Source organism: Cupressus sempervirens, chromosome 10, assembly GCF_028749045.1.
Source record: "Cupressus sempervirens isolate cs-2001-9-10 chromosome 10, ASM2874904v1, whole genome shotgun sequence".
Taxonomy (NCBI): Eukaryota; Viridiplantae; Streptophyta; class Pinopsida; order Cupressales; family Cupressaceae; genus Cupressus; species Cupressus sempervirens.
In genome coordinates this window covers 917609725-917633326 of record NC_143127.1, presented here as the reverse complement: position 1 = coordinate 917633326, position 23602 = coordinate 917609725, and the positions used below count along the sequence as shown (strand labels likewise).

General features: G+C 36.8%; 1 protein-coding gene across 2 annotated transcripts in view; it reads right to left on the bottom strand.

Annotated features, from left to right (window-relative positions):
- The window catches only part of SPK1 (guanyl-nucleotide exchange factor), a 190662-nt gene that overhangs the window by 115780 nt on the left and 51280 nt on the right, over positions 1–23602 (bottom strand). For both annotated transcript variants that reach the window (XM_089806751.1, XM_089806752.1), the window contains 2 exons: positions 7836–7905; positions 7372–7533 (listed from right to left, as the gene is read on the bottom strand). In XM_089806751.1, the coding sequence (XP_089662877.1) occupies positions 7372–7533; positions 7836–7905 (232 nt within the window). The remainder of the gene's footprint in view (positions 1–7371; positions 7534–7835; positions 7906–23602) is intronic.

The window sequence follows — 23602 nt, the reverse complement described above, 5'->3', positions numbered from 1 at the left end:
TCATTGAAGAAGCTTCTCGCAGAGGAAATGTCATTCGTGATCACCAGTTTTGCCACCCAAACTTTTTAAGTTGAATGAGCAATCTATGTCCAACCACAGTCATTGGTCCCATCTATCATTACCCCAATTCGGCATCCCAGTTCAACAGATCACACTTGACACATCGATGTTCAGCGTCTGTTATAACAAATCACCTATGCAATGGCATAAATATATGAAAGTGTTTTCATAAATATGAGGGTTTTAACTCTCAGAATGAGTGAATCGTTGTTCCCACTTTTCCATTTTCATATATACAATTGGCTTTGTCAAAGGGCTAGGCATATGCTTCTTCTTAGGTCTAAAAGATCAAACTTAAAGCCATAACAGCATAATTTTTTTAAAGCTTTTGACGCAATATCAGGGAAAATATGTTGTTCTACAAGAAACTGCTATCACTTATGGAAAAGGTAGTATTGGCACCCGAACAACTCCTTCCACAGCAGCGTGGTAAGGTGATTCATATGCTTTGAAGATGTCTACCCGATTTCAAGTCATTTTTGGAATACTCCGTAATTTCAATAATTTAAGAGTGCAATCGGAATTTCAGCTCGAATTCCAAGATTAGTTTTGTAGAACCTAACAGATCTCGAATAACAAATTCTAGAATAGCAAATCTGGAATATCAAATTCCATAATAGTGAATCCAGAATATCAAATTCTAGCAGCCAAAAAGGCCCTTATTGTTTACGTGTTGAGGTTTGGAAGACTGATGGTAGCATCTTTACTTCTCACTCTAAGTATGCCAGCAACTTGCTTCACAGGTTTCATGTGCACAATTGTGAAACTGCTTCCACACCTATGGAGAAAGGACTGAAGTTCTCAACCAAGACTGATTCTCCTCATGTTGATGAAACCACTTACAGGGTAATAGTGGGCAGTCTAATCTATCTCTAGACCTGATCTCAGTTTTGCAGTGAGCTACATTTCACAATTTATGAAAGCACCCAAGGCTGATTATTAAATAGCAGCAAAGTGTGTGCTGCATTATGTGAAGGGCACCTCTGATTATGGACTTCTTTTCACTAGGAGTCATGATTCCAAACTTGGTGGATTCACAGATTCAGATTGGGCAAGTTTGGTTGATGATAAGACATAAACTTTTGGATATGTGTTCAATTTGGGATCTGGTGCAGTCAGCTGGAGTAGTAAAAGGCAACATGGAGTCTCACTCTCCTCCACAAAAGCAGAGTACCAAGGAGCTATTAAGACAGACTGTGAGGCAATTGGCTTCATTATATGCTTGCAGAGATGCATTTATCTCAAGTAGGCCCAAGATTCTTGCTCTCTGATAATCAGCGAGTTCTGAAACATGCCAAGAACCCGGTCTTCCATGAAAGAAACAAACGTATGGACGTTCACCGTAATTACATTCAGCAGTTGGTTGAAGACGGGACAACTCACTCGCAGTATGTTCCAAAAATGGATCAGACTGCAGAGATTCTCACCAAGACTCTCGGTCAAGAAAAGTTCGTTAAATTTAGGGGGCAACTTGGTGTTGTGGACAAATTGACGATTAAGGGAGCATACTGGAATGCTATTATTACCTTAAAATTATATAATTTTCATAGATAAGATTTTTTTTTTAGTTTCTTATTAGAAATTTTCTATTTTTATTTTCAAGTAGAGTCTTTATAACGATCTCTCAATCATTGTGTTAATACATCAATTTATAACCAATTACTTAGTGTAATTATAGGTGCAAAGATTCTCGGGGATTTTGAGGCGGAGTTGTTTATGTTGATGGTGTGGTATTTCATGTTGCTTGTTCAACTTTCAAGATTGTGTCTTATTCTTGTTGTTCAATCACATTGTGTTATGTAATCGAATTTAGATGATGTTTTGAGGCATTCTATTTCTCTGAGTTCTTTACCGACTTGGTGAGATAGCATATTGCAATGGATCATGGCATGATTTGTGGATCATGGCATGTTCGAGATTGATTGTTTGGATTCTAGCTAGGTCAGTTGTCAGGAAACTTGGGTAGTTAAACAATTGGCATAACCAAGGGAGTAACACAAGTGCGACAATTCACCTCACATCCCCTCAAACATTATCTGTATGAACTCTCTTCATAGAATGGGATATGGAAATGTGGAAATACTATTGTATATGATGATCATTGAATGAATAAGATGCTATTGAGTTCTCTCTATATTCTAAGGGCATTATATGTATGAACTATCATCATAGATTAGGATATGGAAATGTGGAAATACTATTGTATATGGTGATCATTGAATGAATAAGATACTATTGAGTTCTCTCTATATTCTATGTTGGATACATTGCTTTTCTGACTGTATGCAATAAGTTCCTATGTCATTTTTTGTTTCTTTACCTCACCTTTGTGCCCATCCTTCCCTGGTACGACAAAGACCCTGTGAAGTCGGCAGTTGTGAATGAAACATTTACCACATGCTTCATACCAAATGTTTTCCCTCGTGGGGTAACAAAAACTTATTGCATACAGATAAAAAGGAAATGTATTCAACACGGTATATCCCATTTCTATGAAGAGAGTTCTACATTTAATCCCCAAGGCGATGCGAGGCAAATTGTCGCATCCATGTAACTCCCACAAGTATGCCAACAATTTAACTACCCAAGTTTCCCACATCATTCCTCTCAAAAAGTAAGTCGTCTTCGGATGACAACATCCAAAATGTTTGAGACAGCAAATAACAAAGTGGTAAAGATGACAAGTACAGAATTCAAGACTAAGAACAAGAAGGGCGCATAGGAGACGTCCCCATAGAGGATGTCAATCGTTCCAAAATAGAAGAAACAGGTTGTACCATGGAAGGTCCCAATTTAGCACGTGGCTCATAAACTTGTGCAGTCCTTGCCTCCAAATTGTGCTCAGCAACCGTTTAAAGATCCAAGGTGGATTTCACCATGATCGCAACCTCTTGAATCTCCTTTTCCTTCTCATCAACCTCCTTTGTAACTCATACTAGGGTAGTCTCTAAAGTTTGTCTCTCGGTACTAGTCACTGCCAACTACTACTCCTACAGAGTTGTCTCTCTGGTCAGTGTGTCATCAATAGCCAAATGTGTTGCCTTCTCAGCCTCCATCTTCTAGGTGCACTGAGCTAAGTCTCACTCCACTGCCTCCAATCTAGCGGTTGGCTCCTCTAGAACCATCTGTGTATCCAACAATGCGGCCTCGTGTCCACCGAGAAATACTTTGAGCCCCTCAAAGTGTAATACCCATCACAGAGAGCTTGCTCTATCTACCTGATAAGAGCATGTACCTCTCTCTCTATCGCTAGCGTGGGAACAACCATGTCTGCAACGTCTCTTGGGTCTCCTAAGTAGACCATGGCCCCTGCTCAAAACATTCCACAAAAGTTTAGGGACAATCCTGCACACAAAGGTAAGGAGACGTTGTAAGTCCGTAGTTACACCTCTCAAGGCTTGAATCTCTGCGAGAAGCACTATCTGACATCCTCTGGTAACCATGTTTGCCAAAGATGCCTCTACCTCATCTTCCTCCAACTCCATCCATACCTCAGCCTAGCGCACAACCTTACCCATTGCGAGGTTCTCATCTGCCTCATGTGTCGTTGGTTCGGTAACCAACTCTTTTGTCTTGTCCTCCTCCATATGCAAGTGCTCAACATGTTTCCCACCTATTGGGTTTATGGCCTCTACGTCTATGATCTCCAGAGGTTCCTCTTGTCGTGGGAAAAGAATTGCATTAAGTCTGGTGAGCCAACCTAAATGATGACTCTCCAAACACACATCCGTTTCATATTATCACACTTGCTCCATAGTATACAAGCATAGGGAAGTATTTGTCCACAACACAATTTCCACGAGATATGCCTCTAGGAGAACGGAGATAGTTGTTCCTCAGGATCAAGACTTTTCAATTGATCAACAACTTGATAAACAAAATGGGACCAGACCAAGTGCTGAGACAATATGTGATGGAAGAAGCAAGATTGCTAAGGGAAGCCCACAAAGGACCAACAGGAGGGCACATGGGTCCGGATAAGACAGCAAGAAAAATGCTCCTGGCAGACCTGTGGTGGCCAACATTGTATAATGATGCAAGAGAGTGGGTTGTGGGATCCAACACTTGCCAACGAGCTGGAAAACCTCTCAAACAGGACTTTATGTCGCTCAACCCTTCATATGCCTAGGAATAGTTTGAAAGATGGGGATTAGATTTCATCGGATCCCTAAGGGTTAGACATTCCCAAAGGTGTCAATATATCTTAGTAGCCACCGAGTACTTAACCAAATGAGTAGAAGCCTGTGCACTGCCAGACAACTCAGCCTTGAGCATGCAAAGTTCATTTATGAACAAACAATAACGAGGTATGGCATTCTGATTCAACTGCCAGCGACAAAGGCTATCATTCTATTAACCTTGTTATCAAATTGCTCACTACAAAGTATAGAATCTTTCATGCACTGTCAAGTCCAAACTATCCTCAGGCAAACGGTTAGGCGGAGGCAACTAATAAAATTTTGGTAGGAGTCATCTATAAGTCATGTGAAGTTGAGGGTGATGATTGGGAGGAAAATTCCCCTTGGTGTTGTGGGCCTACCGCACCTCCTACAAGATGACCACAGGGTACACGCCTTTCCAACTAGTGAATGGACAAGAAGCAATGGTACTTGTCGAGTTTATGGTCCCAGGTCTACAGATAGCCATTGATAATAGTCTGGGTGATATGAAGAGTTTGTGGGAGAGGCTTTGTGCCTTAAACAAATTGGATGAGAAAAGGGTGATGGCTTAGTAGGCGACCAAGGTGGCACGACATTAGACGAAATTTTGGCACGACAAACATCTTTGTCGGATGAGGTTTACACCGGGCCAATTAGTATTGAAATTTAATGGAAGGAAGAAAATCAAGGCCCAAAAACTAAAAGTAAAGTGGCTAGGTCCCTATAAGGTTCGGAAGGTTAGAGCCAATGGAGATAATCATGATCTTCCGCACAAAGAGCGACAGTCCTCTTGGTCTCTTTGTCCACTATGTACCCTTTATGATTGCTAAAGATAGCATCTAAATGCGGGAAATGTCCAAGCTCTAACCAGTTGCCCGTAGATTGGCTCCATTCCTATCACATTTAAACATTGAGATATATCAACATTTCCCTCTTAAGAGTATTTGTACACTACTTTTTCCAACTACAATTCAGTCCTCCCCACAACCAAATATCATCAAAACCTATAAGAATTGCCTCCATGAACTATTCATGTATGTTGATGAAGTGACACGTCATTCTCAAATCAATGTGCCAAGTAAATGCCTCGGATGACCTATTGTTCTTTTGACCATGAGCATTAACCTAAAGCCCTCCCTACTTGGCAATTTTAGTTAAAAATCTTTTTTGTAGTGCCCATGTCCTACTAATTATTTGTTGCATTTGCACCATTTCTTTTATGACAATTTGCCTTCACCTTAAAATTTGGCTACATAGCCCGTTTCTAAATTCTTTATTTCACTACTAATACTACTAACCTTTAGCTTTCATTTGTCCTACCATAAGAGCTTAATGCACAACTCTTAAAACTTCAAGCCAAACATCATAAAATTGATGTTCACAAGATCAATAAGTGTTTGTAACCACGTTGTACTCTCATCTTCCATTTTCTAAGCAATGGTTGAAAATTCATCTCAAATACCCTTAACCATCCGTAAATGCTCTTGCAATAAAGACTTCTCATCCAATGTGATAAAAAATAGCATATTCTTCAAGAAGAAAGCTCTGCCCTTGTCTTAAATCTCATGTAAATCTCACAAATGCTTCTAAATATCAGTTTGGTCTTCCTTGTCTAGACTACAACAATCATGTGACCTATAACAAACGATTTTATCAACATTACTTGTTTCTCTATTATGTTCATCAAATTCAAACTAGTCTTTATGGAAACTGTTGGTTAAACATTTGTCAAACCATGAAAGCATCGGAACATTAATTTAGTTAAGACTACAGTGATGGTGAAATCAGATTCAGACTTCGCAAGAAATATTTAAGTTTTTATAAAAATCTCAATGACGTAAATTTATTATATACTTATAGCACGAGTTATACAGAGAGAGAGCGAGAGAGAGAGTTTTGTTTTAATATAAATTTAGGTCAAGTTTCATTTATGACTTTGAATTAATACATAATATACAATTTTTTTGACTGAATATTGAATAGTATATAATTTTCAGTTACAGATATTAAAAATAAAATGTAACATATGATTTAATGAAGAAAATGTTAAAATAAGAATGTATTTGATAAATCGTGACAAATATTAAATTTCATACAAGATTATAAAATTCATAAATGCTAAGCAATGAACAGTCTAAAAACATTATTGGTAATTTATTACAACATTCTACATATTAATTAAACTTGCAGTTGAAACATGTTTGAAGGAATCTATGCATGACGGAAATCACAAATCAGTAGATGTTATATAAATTTGGTGTATGTGTGTTTTTTTAAGAATATTTTAAACAATGTTCGATAAAAGTGCTATATATTGCCAATTTTTTAGCGCAATGGTAATTTGTGAGCCTCTCATCGGATAGGCCTTGGGTTCGAAACCACTCGAACTAACATATAATGATAATTAATCTCAACAAATAATAATAATTAATCTAGGCTACGGCCCATTACCTATCAAAACAAAATAATAATAGTAATTAAAAAAATGAATCACATTTTTGCTAAAACAAAGCCCACTTGACCCAATGAAGGAAAATACAATTTTACTATTTAAAAACAATGTGATTTTCCAGAAGCTATTTTAAACATGACTTTCAACCAAAAAAATCACCATTTTTTATTGCTCTTCCTTAGATTCAGTACAAATGACACAACCCACATTATGAATGTGGGAAAAATGAAAATAACATACTAAAACCAAAGTGAAATTGCTAATAAATGATTGACCATTACTCAATGGTAACTACTTAATCAAGAAAAACGTTTAAATGAAAAAACGATCTTGTCCAATCCTAAGGTTTTGAAGGATCTCTGTAATACAAAATTGACGTACTTCCTTTAGGCAAAAAAATGCATTAACAGAAACAGAACTGACATTATGAAATGCAAAATATTTTCTTTGCATGCCCTTAAACGATGTTTCATTTGTATTGGTCATACCATAGAATCAAAGTACTTAAGGCTGGTTGTTTTAATCCTTCATCACATTATAAAAAAATAAACAATAAAAACAACTACTTTCTTTTTCTATATAGCACTAAACCAAAGTTAGTGAACATACAAAAAAGGTCATATCTCATTTGGACAAAAATGTATTACAGCTAGCTGTTTGGCTTTAAAACCAGTTAAACATATTCAGTCAATGCAATACCTCAAGAAGCTCAGAACCCCAAGGAGGGCTTGTCCGAAGGATATGTCGATCGTATTCTAGAAAAAAGTCTCGAATTCGCTCGTGCATTGGATACAAGGATGAGCACAATCTGAGACGTAATTTAAAAACTAGCCTCCCATCTTCCAAATACTCCAGCCTCTCCTACAAATAAGGATTTTAGGAAGCAAAAAAGCTATCAAGCCAATTATTGCTAAAAAGATAAGACCATTAAGAAATTCCATAACAAACTATTAAAATTTAAGGAATTGAAATCTATTGTAGGTATTTGATTTAACATGACTTTGGTTTTAAAATCGCCCAACCTATAGAAGTGTCAAATTTGTAATTAGATATAGTTTTGTAACAAAAGAGGACTAGGAATCACAATGAAACCGACAAATCTAACCTTTGAAACACAATTATTATAAATTAAAGTGTTTGATATAAAGAAAATTAGGATGTACTTTCACATTTTCTTGAAGATAGTGTGGTACCAACTCCCTCAAAATTGGCAGCGTTATATCTGAACGCAACCTGCAAAAAAACCAATGACAAATTTAACACCTAAGCACATTTTAAGATTAACCCAAAAATAAAACATTCTAACATCTGGAAGACATACCAATCTAACTTGCATTAAATAGCTTATATCAACAAGATCTTATTGAAACCAATTTGATGTCTAGAATATTAGTCCACCAATACATGGATTACTCTAGGGGATGTAAATTTCATTGAGACAAATCCGTAAAACATGCATGGGTCTTAGGTTTTCTAGTAAGACTACCCTCACAGTATATTACAAGCCATAGTTCCAAGAATCACGGCGATTCATGCGATTCACGCGATTCGGCGATTCGATTCAAGCCAAACGATTTTTTGTGAATCGGTGAATCGAATCAGCGATAAAGGGTTTATGAAATAAGTTACTCACTAAATTTCAAGGGTTTTTTAAATTTTCCGATTCATGGCCGATTCGATTCCGATTCATGGCCGATTCACGATTTGATTCGGCCTTGCCGATTCCGATCCGATTCCGATTCTTGTTACTTTGTTACAAGCTAAATGAATTAACTAAAAGTTGAAAATAGCTAACAACTAATCTTGCTTTCATCAAACAATTAAATAACTTGAATGGGCAACAGCCTCCCCTTTGCACCACTGTAGACCTCCATATCATTATCTTGATGGATGTAGTAAGGCCCGTGATGTCTCATCAGCCATAAAACCATCAAAGAATAAAAATATGGAGTTTCGACAGTACCTCATAACATTTATTCATTAGATGAATTGACTTCTCTCTGATCAATGATGCACCAAATTATTTTACTTTTTCTCATGCTTATTACAAAACTTGTCCTCGATATCAAATCCAAACAGATATCATCAAATAAACCATGACCACATTGAGCTAATAATACATCTTCAGACAGTAAAATAGTATTGTTATGTTTAATGAATATAACCATCATGTTTTCCTTCTGCATTCATGAAATGTTCTGTCAAAACTGGAAACCAAAAAATCTAATGTTCAGGCATATTGATTAGAACCTTGTTTCTGAAGATAACAGTTGTAAATTGAATATTTTAATATGCAAATCTGTGCATTTGATCACAACACGTTGCATTTGGATTCTTCTTGATTTCGGTATAAGTCCGACAAACAACATTTCCAGACAGAACAGCATACTACATATCGAGTTATTCTTTGAAGTTTCAATCTGCATAATTTAGTCTTCCAAAGTTCGGTAATAATAGGTTCAGTTATCGGACAGTTGCTGCCTGTTTTCTGTTATCAAACTCCTCTATTTCTGTTTATGTCATCACCACTTAAGACACAGTTTTATGTATTCCATTCAGTGATTTGAAGGAGTTAACAGAAGTGTTAAGTTATTCGGTTACAACTGTATAAGCAGTTGGAGCAGTTCTAAACTACCTTTCGACTGCTCAATTGCTAGCATCTTGTATTTAAGGAGAATAAAGGATCAATGGAAGTAGTGTGTGTGCGCGCACGCACATGCGCATCATTGATAACAAGTATTAAGGTCCAATGCAAAGTGTGTAGGATACGGGACTGCAGTTGAGAAGTATGCATATGCTAGTTTGATTGATCTGTATCAAGTTATATGGAAATATCAGTATTGTAAAATCTGTGAGTGATATCGTGAAATCTGTAGTGAATTTATTCTGTCTAATCTTTTGAAAGTCAGTAAGATTAAGAGAAATGTATTGTAATACATCTGCACATTAGAGCAGTCTTAGTGAGAAAAGAGATTTGTAAAAGACGATTGTAACATCCACAAGGTTGGTACCAAAGAGGATGCTGAGTTTATTCTCAGTTTGAGAAGTTGGTAATTATGCTGAAGTTGGTGCTCTCAAGCAAGGAATTTAGTGATTCCTTAGGTTTAGTACCCTTAAAGCTTTGTACACATTCTCTACGTCAGGTTGGATTAGGACAGTAGGTCCTAATTGCGACATTTCTCACTGTGGCTTTTCACCCATTCTCAATTTTCCACAAACTTCATGTCTTTTGGTTTCTCTGTGTGGTTGTGTTCTTTTCAATTCCAGTTTTATCCTTACTAGATTATCAAAGAAATTTCAATTGATTAAGGATCTGAGTTTTGGATCTTCCACTGATTCATTCCCCATCCCCCTCTCTTAGCAGAAGAATTAAATTCAACAATGTTCCAATGATAATAACCAAAATAGCCCTATAGAGAGAACCCATCCTCATCAACCAAATGAAAGAATCTTGACAAAAGATGACTCCACCCAACAACAATAACACAAAGAAAAATATTATTAAAAAAAACCCAACTTGACATATGTTTGTTATTTATCATGAGTGTCACTTTCGCACTCAAGGTAAGCATCTCGTCATAGTCATCCTTCCAGCCCTCTAGGCTTTCTATTAGAATATTGTAATGTTTTGTTAATGGTCATCTTAGTTAGTCTTTACTTTATTAGGTAATTTCTATTTTCTTCGTTAGTTCACAATTGTTTCATAATAGAAACATTCTCTTTGTAAATATATATAAGGTGCTTTCATCTCCCCTATTTAATACAATATCTATTTACCATAACATGCTATCATAGCAGGTCGACGGGATTTCATTAAAATTGGTGAATTTTCTAAAGACGATTAGACTCTGTTCCAATCTGGAATATTTTCCTAAAACTTTGTTCTTCGATTTTTTAAATTAAAAATCATTAGAGGTATTTTATGATAATTGTGCAGTTCGTCTTCGAAGTTTTTTGCTGAAAATTGCAAGCCTAGTCAAGGGTTTTCATCATGCGATTGTAAAAGTCTGATTTTCAAGGGTTGCATGTTCTTGTGTGTTGCCTACATGCATTTGCATGATCTTGAATGTTGCTTGCGTGTAGTTTTTGTGAGGTGCATATTGCTTGCATATGTTGTTTATCACAGGAAGTCTCGCATTTTGTCACAGAGGTTTCTGGTAGGTTTTAATAATTTTTTCTCCATAAATTATCTGATGGGTTGACAGATTTATCCCTTCAAAAATTCTGGGAGGTTTTTACAAATATATCTATAAAAAAATTATTCTGGATTTAATAACTTTTTCCTTCAAAAGTTGCAAAAGGTTTTATAATTTTACCTAAAAAAACTTATTTGTTCTAATTCTATTTCTGGTTTTGATTGATTTTTCACCTCAAAAATCACGTTTTGGTTTTTTTCGTTTTTTCTCCTTACAAATTGTTTCTCGTTTCTGCAATTTGTAAAATTGTTTATTTCCATGGGATTTTATTTGTTGATTTTTACCGTTCTTTTTCAGAAAAAAAGATGCTTTGTAAACTTCAGCTTGAGTGTTTTGTCGATTTTTCCCACAAAAACCTTGGCTCGACTTGAGTGTCTTATCGATTTTTCCCACAAAAACCTGCGCTTCTAGCAGTCTATTTTGAGTCATAGTGCTCATCTGAAGGTTCTTGATGAATCACCTTGTTGTCTGTTTAGGGGCATAGCGCTCATCTGCAAAAGGGTTTCAGTTTCATCATGGTTTCTTCGGCTAATAGGGACTAATACATTTGTTACCCAACATCAGATCGGATGGCTTCTTGGTCATTATCATTTTCCAGATCCACTGAGGATCTTAGTGACAGCAAAATGTTTTGAAGAATTTGTTCCCAAAAGAAAGTAGTTAGATTGATGTCTATTAAGGGAGGGTATTAGAATATTGCAATATTCATTTAATAGCCATCTTTGTTAGTCTTTAGTTAATTAGGTAGTTTTAATTTTCATATTTAGTTCATTGTTTCATAATAGAAACACTGCCTTTGTAAATCTATATAAGAAGCTTCCATATCCTCCATTAATACGACATCAATTCACCATAACACTTTCATTCTTTTGTTATATGCGAAGTCTAACAATGAAATGCTCACAAACTTTGGCTTGAATGACAATATTACTCCCATAATGTTTTGCAAAAGGATAAATTTGATAACAAATCATGTCACCACCAATCACGCTAGCTCCTAACCTTTCGTGTGCTCCCTCAACAAAACAAAGACCGAAGTTAATTCAGAGATAAAGTTGGTAAGGTTGCAATTACCCTAAACTATGCTTTTGATACATCCCATCCTTTTACTCAGTCAATAAGCAACACAAGGGCTCCAAAAAAATTGAAGCACCCCTCCTCAAACAATATCTATGTTGCTACACATGCAATGGTGTCATTTGTGACATTTTCAACTACATCCCAACCTCCTAGATCACTCCCCCCTTCCCACCCCCAACACATTGAAGAAAATATTTTAATTTTCAATTGTCAATGTCATGTTCTTGCCATCTATCCACCCATAGAACAAAATGCTATGATCCCTTATCCACATTATTTTCCTCTTTTTTCTTAGGATCACAATTATGCTACTTGGAGCCATAGTTTCTTCCATTTGTCGACCAATATGATAAATGTCATAAACCCTTTTCGAACATTTTCTCCTCTAATTTTTAATGCTATCCATAGACTTGAACAAAGGATCACCAAAGTAAAAAAGTCAGAACCTAAAACCTTGCAGTGGCAATCATTAATGCATTTACTGACACATCCAATTATGAATTGTTTGACACATTAAATGAAATATTACTGTAGTAGCATAAAATTTACAGCTGTCGTCCTCACCACATGATGTTTCTCTTGGCTCCCTCAAGTTAAAGTTATGTGCTTAGAACATTGAGTGGAATGAAATAAATTAGGAATTCTCCATCCTGCACCAAGTATGTTGACCAAAATGAAAATATCTAGTTAATTCAAGGGTAAGCATTGGATTGACCACCAATGTAAATGGTTACATTTTCCTTTTCCTTTCAAGGCTCTCATCATTTCTAAAAAGTAAAGCGCTTGCTTCTAATGTTAATTGTTCCTCCACTTTGCTACACAATTAGGCATCCCAATAAGCTATTCAAGCATGGTTGCATTTCCATCAATTAATAATACTTAATACAAAATTAGACCCACAAGAATTCATCTCACAATTATCTTGATCACACCCAATGTGTGGTGCTCATTGACTAGTACAACAAAATTTACCTTTTAAGGCTCTTTCCATTGTGAAGATCCCTAGTTCCCATATATATTTACATTTAGAACACACCTCTTTCACTTGGTTACAAGTGGTTTTGTGCTCACATCTTTTCTTGCAATCAAATCACACCCCTTTCCTTCAATGTTCTTTATTATCATTAGAAAGGAATGCTCTCTTGCTTATCTCTTCATGACATATTATTGTAGTGATCTTCTTCCTTTTCTTTAGACGAGTCAAGTTAAATAACCTTTAGATGTTTTTTAGGGTGCAGTAAGGGTCAAGGCACTAACTAGACTACATGTAATTACTCTATCTGTGAGCTTTTCCCAGAATAATTTGGTAACCATGACGAATAGTCTTTGGAATTCAACCACATAAACTTAAAGCGTTCCTTTTTGCCTTAGCCTTCATAATACTTTTAAGTTTCTTTACAAGTGTTTTTTATCAAGCCTCTCAATGGGTTTTTCTTGAACAAATCACATGTATTTATGCTTTGATGGTCTTGGGTGATAAAGCCACAGTGCCACTAAATATGAGTGAACCCTTCTCTATGCAGCATGCCAAATGTAATGGCATACTACATGGGGCTAAAGGGTAAAGTAGGCCTCTACTTCTTGGATCCTTGCATGGGCCATGATTTTGCCCAACCCATCAAAATTAGTGATGGCCAACCCTCCCACTTTGTATTGTAAATTTTCACTGAGCTTAAACCCTTTCTTTTCTATGATTCCTTTTGACCTTGGCCTCAAAATATATTGTAGAATAGGGGAATTGGAAACACATCCCCCTGTCCCCTGCTATGCCTACCATAAAAATCGTGGTAACATAGGTATATAGCAATGTAAACATCCAGACTTTAGATCACATGCATTAGCATAACCTTATTCTAAACTAAATAAACACAATGTTATTGTTTGTCATGTTCATGAGCAGTTTAGATTGAAACTGCAAATATTTGAATGTATATGTTGTCTTATGTGGGTAACAATACAAAAATTTTCGAATAGAGTGTCACTTTTCTCTGATATAATTCACTATTTAACTAGCCAACATTGATCAAGCAATCATTCCCAATTTGCATAGTGAATCGTTTTTTCTGAAGGCTTTCGTCAAGTCCTTTTCATTTTTTCATTTTGCTAGACCATACTTGATTTTTGAAGCCTTCAAAGTCCTTATTTGCGTTTTTTGAGTGTTTGTTTAGGTTGCTTTAATCTTTTTGTCACATTCAATATCTTGCTTTCGGCTTTCCCCTTGATTCGGTATATATCCAAGGGCTTAATCGGACTTATTCGTCAAAAAATATGACCATTTACATGCTCAAAAAGTGGACTCTCCGAGCTCAATTGCATATATAAAGTATGGATGTTATATTCTAATGTTGAGTTTCACTTATTGAAAAATATAACTTAAAAAGACTTTATGTTATGTTTTTAAGTTACTTTATCGCTTTTGATTTATCCCTTAAGTGATTTAAGTGACTATAGTGCACTTTATGTTATATTTTCATGTTGAGTTCCTTTTTAATTTTTTACTTCAAAGACAATAGTGCACTACATAGTCTAATTTAATGTTGAGATTTACTTTAATATTTTATTTAAAACATCTAAGTAATATGATTCTTTTAAATAAATATTTACACAATATGTAAACTATATAGTGTAAGTATTTTATTTGACCCATTTAAACTAATATTTACTCAATAATCAATTAGACATGTGGTAAATAGAAAGTTTAAATTGTCCAACTAAATAACATGTCTTTCTTCAAATATGCTATATCCAATTTTCCACTTGCATGCAAATGCAAACAAACAAAATATGCAAATACATCTCCAGAGTGCAAATTTACTCTTGGAGACATGTTTGACTTGAACAAATGAAAAAGCACAAAAATAAAACATGCATTTGATGTCTAGAATCTGATTTGCATGCAAAAAGACATTCCCAGCCAAGGCGTCACATGCAAATGCCCTTCTAGATTGTGATTTGCGTTTCAACTAACTTTACATATGCATCCAACTCATGCATTTGGCTTCCTAGGGCCCAATTTTCCCTTTACGATAAAACTGTTGAAGTTTGAGGAGAAAATAAAACATGTAAATGCATGCCAAGAGTGAGATTTGCTTCAAGGGTGCATATAGGCATCATTTCAAAGCCATTCTCCACCAAATACATGCAAAACATGACATGCAAAGGGGCTAAGAGAGACAGTTTTTCAACAAAAACACCCAAAAACATGCATTTTAGCTCATGCATTTGCATCTTGAGCCCATGTTTCTGCCTTCGAGTACATGTATCTGCATCTAAAGTCCATTTTTGCACCAAAACATGCAAAAACGCCCCATGTAAATGCATTTCTAGGGCACGTTTTTAACCCAAAAATGCCCATATACATGCATTTTGCCAAAACATTTTCATGTAAATGAATTTGAAGACCACGTTTTAACATATTCAAGCAAAAACCTCCATGCTTTCAATCATTCTAAGTGCGATATGCACCAAAAATGTTTGAAGAAAGAGGTTTGCAACATCTTGGTCTTTGATGCACATGCGTTTGCCCTCGAAGACCACGTTTTGCATTGAAAGTTTGATTTTTTCAAAGGCTCTTAGTTGTTGCATGCATTTGCACTTGGGAAACCCGATTTTGGAAAAAACCTGTTCATCCAAACTTCTCTTTCCTCCATTTTTGGCTCATTGAGCTCCAAGTAAGTAGAAGGATCCAACTTTGTTTGTATTTCTTACTTGTTTTGCTAAATTATTGCAGTTTTTGGCTCGTTTTTGTCCATTTGTTCAAATGCAGCCCATGTCTTTTGCATTTTGTCTTTAAATAAGTTTGAAATTTTCTCATTGCAAATGCAAAAAGTCCTCCAAACTCCAAAAACAAAAATTGCGTGTAAAGGGATATTTAAAAGTTTGTCATGTTTGAATCAAAAGTGTTAAGGTTGTAGCTTCTATCGGATTGATTCCAAACTTCAAAGCTTGTAGCTTCATTCCAAACTGTAAAGCTTCAAATTTGAGGTTTTGGCATGCAAATTCTATTACAATAATAGATTAGTCATTTATTATTAGTTAATGGTTATCTTGTAAATATCTTAAGCTTTAGTTTGCTTTCGTTTTTTGGTTTCTCTAGAATAGAATGTTTCTATTCTTTACAATCATTTCCTAAGGAAACATCGTCTCATTCTTTTATATAAATTGACCTTTTGGTCTCCGTTAATAACAAGCTAGTATTTACCAATTACTTCGTAATATGTTATCAAAGCTAATACTTAAACTTTTTGAAAAAATTTATTATTTTTTTGTGAAATTATTTGTTTAAATTTTTTTCAAAAAAAAATTCAGTGGATTTTCTCTAAAACCCGCCTAAGGTTTTCTGCATGAGAAATCTCGAGCTAGGGCTTTATAAACATCTACAAAATCTTGGCCGTTTTTTTTAAATCACGGATTTCCTTGGCGAAGAAGCACAGTTTTTTTTTGTATCAAGTTTAGGAGATCCGCCCGCAGCCTGCAACCCATGAGTTTTTTTTTGCAAACTCGAACTCCCATGCTGCCCAGACTTGGATAAACTCGTGACTACATCAAGAGGTCAATTTTTTCTGACTTTTTTTAAAAAGCGGCTCTGCAATTTCCTCAACCACGTCTCTACAATTTCATAAATCCGCCACTGTTTTTTGAAGGTCACCTCTGTCTTTTTGGCATTGTCTCAACCTATAGTCACGCTCTGGGCAACAGATCAAACATTTTTTTCACCAAATCCGCCATTTTTTTGATCTCCAATCTGACGGCTAGGGTTTTGCCCGAAACCCTAATTTTTGGGGTCAAATTTTTTTTGTTTGTAGATTCTTGGTGGGTTTTTTGAGAGCTCAACTAGGTTGTTCATTTTTTGGGTGTCTCGATTTTTGTGCTTGGATTTTCGAGCCAACGTATCCTGAAAACAATAGCAAATTCCTTCTAGATTTTACGAGCTCTCTTCTAGGTCACTCTTTGATTCTTCTAGGTCTTCCGTTTTTTGCCTTGAAGAACGTGTCTTTACAGATTATCATAGTTTTTCATTGAAAAATGTGCCATGGCATCTCTGAAAAATATTTTGCTTGAGCATAACTCCAAATTCAATGGTTGCAATTATGGAACCTGGAAGCAACACATCATTGCAATCTTTAAATATCGAAACACCAATCAACTTGTTCTGGATGTTACGAAGCATTTGACTTCTCCAGGTCTTGATCAAGATACATGGGGTCTGAATAATCGAGACACTGTGATGCTTCTCAAATTATTTGTAGCTAATGATCAACTTTCTCAGATTCCATCCGGCAAGACAACTACTGAAATCTGGACACACCTCAAAGGTCTTCATGGGACTTTTGAAAAGCGCAGAGCCTTCTTTCTAAAAAACACTTTATTTTCTATTGTCATGGATGAGCGCACCACGCTCCAGGCACACCTGAATCGGATTAAGGAAATCCGTGATCAACTACTTGCCATTGGTCGCAAGGTGGAGGAAGAGGATATTGTGGTAATCACTCTTCGGAGTTTACCAAAATCCTATGAGCATTTTATCGAGACACTCAACATCACATCTACTAGTGTTGACCTGAAGTTCACTGATCTCTGCACCTTGCTGCTTCAGCAAGATCAATGGAAACAACAGTTCAATAGCAACTCCAATTCCACCTCCACTAAGCAAGCCTTTTCTCTGAAATTCTTTCAGAAGGATAAGGGCAAGTTTCAGCAACCATCTCAACAAAAGTCTTCTACTCCAGCATCCGATGGTACCAAAAAGAAGAACATTCAATGCAACTATTGCCACAAGTTTGGTCACATGAAGGTTGAATGTTGAAAACGCTTAGCTGCCCACTCTAAGCAATCAGGTTTGCAACCCAAACCAAACAGTACCGAGCACACTGAGCAGGCGAAATCGGCCTTTTACGCCTTTATGGCTAAAAGACCTACAAATCATGTGAAGTCGTCTACCTGGTACATTGATTCAAGTGCCTCTCGACATTTCACTCACCGCAAAGACTGGTTTATTGACTCCCAACCTTATTCAGATTTGTTATTTTTAGTGGCGGAGAAGAGTACACGGTTGTCGGTAAAGGCGACATTCAAATTCAGTCTGTTGGGAGGAATCTCATATTCCTTGATGTGTACTACATTCCAAGGATGGAACTAAATCTACTCTCAATCAGTCAGTTGTTGCGACATTCTCCACACTTGGTAGTCACCTTTAGTTCACATCAATGCACCATCACTAATCGGGCGACTAAGTTTATTGTTACAGTAGCTCTTGAGGATCATGGTCTTTTCAGACTTACTAATTCTGGTGATTCTTAGGACTTAGCTATGGCTGCTCGGCGATCTTCTATCAGCACACATTGGCATCAGCGATATGGGCACTTAAATGTGCATTATCTCTCACAGCTTGCTCAGGATGAGCTTCTTCTTGGTTTGCCAGAGATTCGGACTCAACAGCATGGAGTTTGTGACGCATGTCAGGCTGGGAAGCAACATTGCACACCTTTCACCAGTGGCAATTCTTGGCGAGCTTCTCAGGTACTTCAGCTTGTTCATGCCAATATCTGCGGCCCTATTGCCACTCCTTCTGTTCTTGGGTACAAGTATTTTCTGTTGTTCGTAGATGATTTCAGTAGAAAAATGTGGGTGTATTTCCTTAAATAGAAATCAGATGCATTTACTGTATTTCAAAAGTTTAAACCCTTGGTTGAAAAAGAGTCTGGGAAATGATCAGACAATGGGGGGAATTTTGTTCTAATGTTTTCTCCAGCTTCTTGGATACACATGGCATCAAACGCCAGTTAACCACACCCCACACGCCACAACAGAACAGTGTAGTTGAACGTCGGAACAAGACCATCACTGAGATGGCTCGTTCGATGCTCGAACACGGACATGTTCTGAAGCAATTTTGGGCAAAAGCAGATAACACTGCAGTTTATCTATTGAACCAGTCACCTACAGTGGCGGTTAAAGGTAAAACTCCGAAAGAGGCTTGGTCAAGTCGCAAGCCCAGAATCAGTCACCTGAAGGTTTTTGGCTCTCTTGCTTTTGTTTGGATCCCCAATGCTTCATGCACCAAGTTGGATGCCAAGAGTCAGAAACGAATGCTTGCTGGATATAGCAATCTTCACAAAGCCTACCACCTGATTGATGTTGATACATCTCGTCTCATATATAGCTGTGATGTAGTCTTTGATACGGAACGAGGAGCATTCATGCCCGTTTCTCCTGTTCCTGATCCAGCAAACCAGCCTATGCAGATTCATGATTTGGGAGTTTGGCTTCCATTAGGTCCACCTGATGGAAGGGCTCTAGTAGCTCCTACAGCTCCAATTCTTCCAATGATACATGTACAGAATCCTCCAGCTTCTCCTGTAGGATCACCTCGCTTTGTAGATGCTTCACCTGAGTTTGATCCACCTTCTGATGAGGATCCTGCTGATCAAGCATCTCCTAGTACTATTGTTGGTCATTCTCCTATCTGGCCTAAGTGGTGGGCTAAGACACTTGTTGATCTTCGTGATGATGAGCTCGTTGATGGGAGAACTAGTCGAAAAAAGAGAAAAACTACAAATTCTATTAACTTTGCACTTATGGCCAAAATTCACGGTGTGTTTGAACCTCAAACATATTCCGAGGCTAAAGGAATTCCAGAGTGGGAACAAGCCATGACATCTGAACACCAAAGCCTGCTGAAGAACAACACTTGGGTCCTTTTTGATCTTCCAAAAGGGAAGAAACCCATTGGCTGCAAATGGGTCTACAAAATCAAATACAAATCAGATGGTACTTTGCATAAGTACAAAGCTCGTTTAATGGTGAAGGGCTTTTCTCAGCATAAGGGCATTGATTATGAGGAGACCTTTGCTCCTACTACAAAGATGAGCACCATCAGATTAATCCTAGCTATTGCAGCACAGTTTGGCTGCAAGGTCCATCAGATGAACGTCAAGAGTGCCTCCCTGAATGGTGATCTCAATGAAGAGGTCTACATGACACAGTCTCCTGGTTTCAAGGTTACTGGTAAAGACCATCAGGTTCTTAGATTGGTAAAAGCTCTCTATGGTTTGAAGCAGGCCCCTTGGGCATGGTACATCAAGATTGATAAGTACCTCAGTGATCAAGGCTTCAAGAGGACTTCTTTAGACTCAAATCTGTACATCAAGACTATTGACAGTGATATCATTCTTCTCGTTATCTATGTGGATGATTTGATCAACACTGGCAATTCAGCATCTTTGATTCAGGGAATCAAACAGAACTTATGCCAGTCTTTTAATATGACTGACCTTGGGCTCATGCATTATTGCCCAAGTGTTGAAGTTTGGTAATAGTCTTCTAGTATATTCATCTCTCAGTCCAAATATGCCCAGGCCCTGTTAGACAAATTCTGAAAGCAAGATTGCAAACCTGCATCTACACCTATGGAGAAAGGTCTAAAGTTATCAGCAAACTCTGATTCTCCTTCCGTTGATGATACTACATACAGGCACCTAGTAGGCAGCCTCATCTACCTCTCTGCTACTAGGCCTAATATCAGCTTCGCAATCAGCTATATTTCACGCTTTATGATAGCTCCTAAGGTTGATCATTGGATGGCAGCTAAGCATGTGCTTCGTTATGTGAAGGGCACTTCAGATTATGGACTTCTGTACTCTCGGAGTTCTAATCCTACACTCAGTGGGTTCACAAATTCAGATTGGGCAAGCTCTATTGATGATAAAAAGTCAACATCTGGATATGTGTTCAATTTGGAATCTAGTGCAGTCACATGGACTAGCAAGAAGCAACAGGCAATTTCTCTCTCTTCTCCAGAGGCTAAATATAGAGGGATTGTTAAGGCAAGATGTGAAGTTGTTTGGCTTCGTCGGATGCTTAGGGATATGCAGATGTCACCAGCAGGACCAACTACTCTGTTTGTTGATAACGAAGGCGTTATCAAGTTAGCACGGAATCCAATCTTCCATGAACGAACCAAGGATGTGGATGTTCATTGTCATTACATATGACAACTGGTTGACAACGAGACTATAGATCTGCAATATGTTCCTTCCACAGATCAGACTGCAGACATTCTCACCAAGCCTCTTGGTCCTGATAAGTTTGTCAAATTCAAAAGACAACTTGGTGTGTTCGATAGATTAACCATTAAGGGAGGGTATTACAATAATAGATAAGTCATCTATTATTAGTTAATGGTTATCTTGAAAATATCTTAAGCTTTAGTTTGCTTTTGTTTTTTGCTTTCTCTAGAATAGAATGTTTCTGTTCTTTACGATCATTTCCTAAGGAAACATCATCTCATTCTTTTGTATAAACTGACCTTTCAGTCTCTATAAATAACAAGCAAGTATTTACCAATTACCTCGTAATAAATTCATCGTTGTCCAGCAAAACGGGTAGTTAGGCAGTTACTAGTGCGGACACGGTTGTGTCGTTTCATTAGCACCATATCGAGTATTATAATTGTGGCTTTCACTTATGTATTTGGCACCATTGAATGCAACATTGTTATGTACAAAAAACATTTGATGAATGAATAGTATTTTACTTTGTTAAATCATTATATGTTTCTTTGTTGTTCACCTACACGCTGAACATTCGTCATTCCAAAGATCAGTCCAAGTTTGGGGTTTGAAACTGAATTCGGGTTTCAGATTCACAGTTCAAAGGTTCTTATTATGCTCCCATGCGTGGCTATTACAAAACCCCAAAATAGGACACAAGACTATGAAAGTATAAAGGTCTTTGACAATGGGCCACTAAATTGTGTTTTTATGCTTAAATCACCCATTATTGGGTTCAACATACAAGTTGCTCGAAGGCATCGAATGGATTAAAAGAACGGCACCAATGGCATATAAATAGTGTCACTAGAAAATCAATAAGATGTGTGAGTAGACATCACATCGAGCTCCTTCCAAGTTGATCTAATTGAGATACACCAATTGACAGTGATGAGCATATGAAAGAAAGAAAGTAGTTGTGATATGTTTGGCCAAATGTGCAACACCATTATTATTATCTTCCACACAGAAGTCACAGTGATAATGATCGGTAATGAGAAGTGTTAAAACTAACCTTACCATACATTGACATTTAGTCTTGCCTCCACTACTTTATCAACAACGCCCTTAATATGATTGATAACGTAATCATGCAGTGACAACTAGAAATCTCAAGAGACCAGTGCTCAAGAATGAAGCCGAGAGATTGTTTTCAAGCAAATTGATAAAATGCCAGCTAGCAAGGAGTCGCCTTTAGAGGCCCGTAATCTAGATCCAAACCACGATCAATATCAATTTTGTGCTCATCCTGATGGAGCACAAATTTTTGGGCCTCCATTTGAGCATTTTCTCATTTCTTATAAGTTAATGTCTTCATAGTTTTGTTTTTTTCAGTCTACTATTAAGGTGGAACTAACAAGCACTCCAAATTTTCAATGGGATGAAAAAATTCATGGATATGTTGAACCTTTCTAGATTATAAGGGCAGACGGTGAATTTTTACTTCATCATGTGGAGGATGATCATAACCTTGCCTTCATTATCCCAATACATGAACCTCTCCCACCCCAATACTTTGTGTGTTGTCTTATATAAATGGTTAGGATCACAGACTGTTTTGACAATTTCATTTAGACATCTTATTCTGCCAAAGAAATATCCACCTCCAACTGAATTACTAGATTTGCAGCCACTTCCTGTATCTACATTAAGAGATCCTTCATATGAAGCTCTGTATCAGCAATTTAGACATTTTGATCCTATTCAAGCATAGGAGGAGAGAGAGTACATTTTGATCTGTTTACACTGCACTTGAAGCTACACTTGCAAAGGAAAGATGTTGTGAATGAGAAAGGTCACTAGATGTTATTATCTGTACACAAGACTACGAAAGTATAAAGGTCTTTGAGAATGGGCCACTAAATTGTGATTTTATGCTCAAATCACCCATTATCGGGTTCAGCATACAAGTTGCTTGAAGGCACCGAATCGACTAAAAGAACGGAACCGATGGCATATAAATATTGTCGCTAGAAAATTAGTAAGATGTGTGAGTAGACATCTCATCGAGCTCCTTCCAAGTTGATCTAATTGATATACACCAATTGACGGTGATGAGCATATGAAAGCTAGAAAGTAGTTGTGATAAGTAAAAGACATAACCAGTCATTTAATTCATTGTAAATCTTGATAAGATGGAGTTGTACCTCTCAATTCAGAGGATAGTTCAATCAATGATAACTCATCCAACTTTTAGTATCTTTTTGTTCTTCTATTTGAGCGTTTTGAGTCATATAGTGTATTTCGTTTCAAAGAACAAATCTGTTTACTAACAAGATGAAAAATGGAAGATTTAAGAGGAGATTTTGGTCTCTTCTATTGTGTCCCCCGTTAGTGCAGGCTCTTAGAATATCAAATAGAAAGAAGTTAGTCATATTTGATGTGATGCTAAATTGTTCGAAAATATAAGAGGGGGAAATTCACATTGTGCAAGGAAAATAATAAACAATGTTCTATTCCCACTTGAACCATCCTTAAGGGGAAGATGTTCCATTCATGTGGTGATATGTACTCTTCTTCCATTCATTGAGTATTAAATTTATCTATTCATTGTAGTCTCTCTCATATTTGTAGTTCTATACATACTTGAAGAGTAATTTTTCT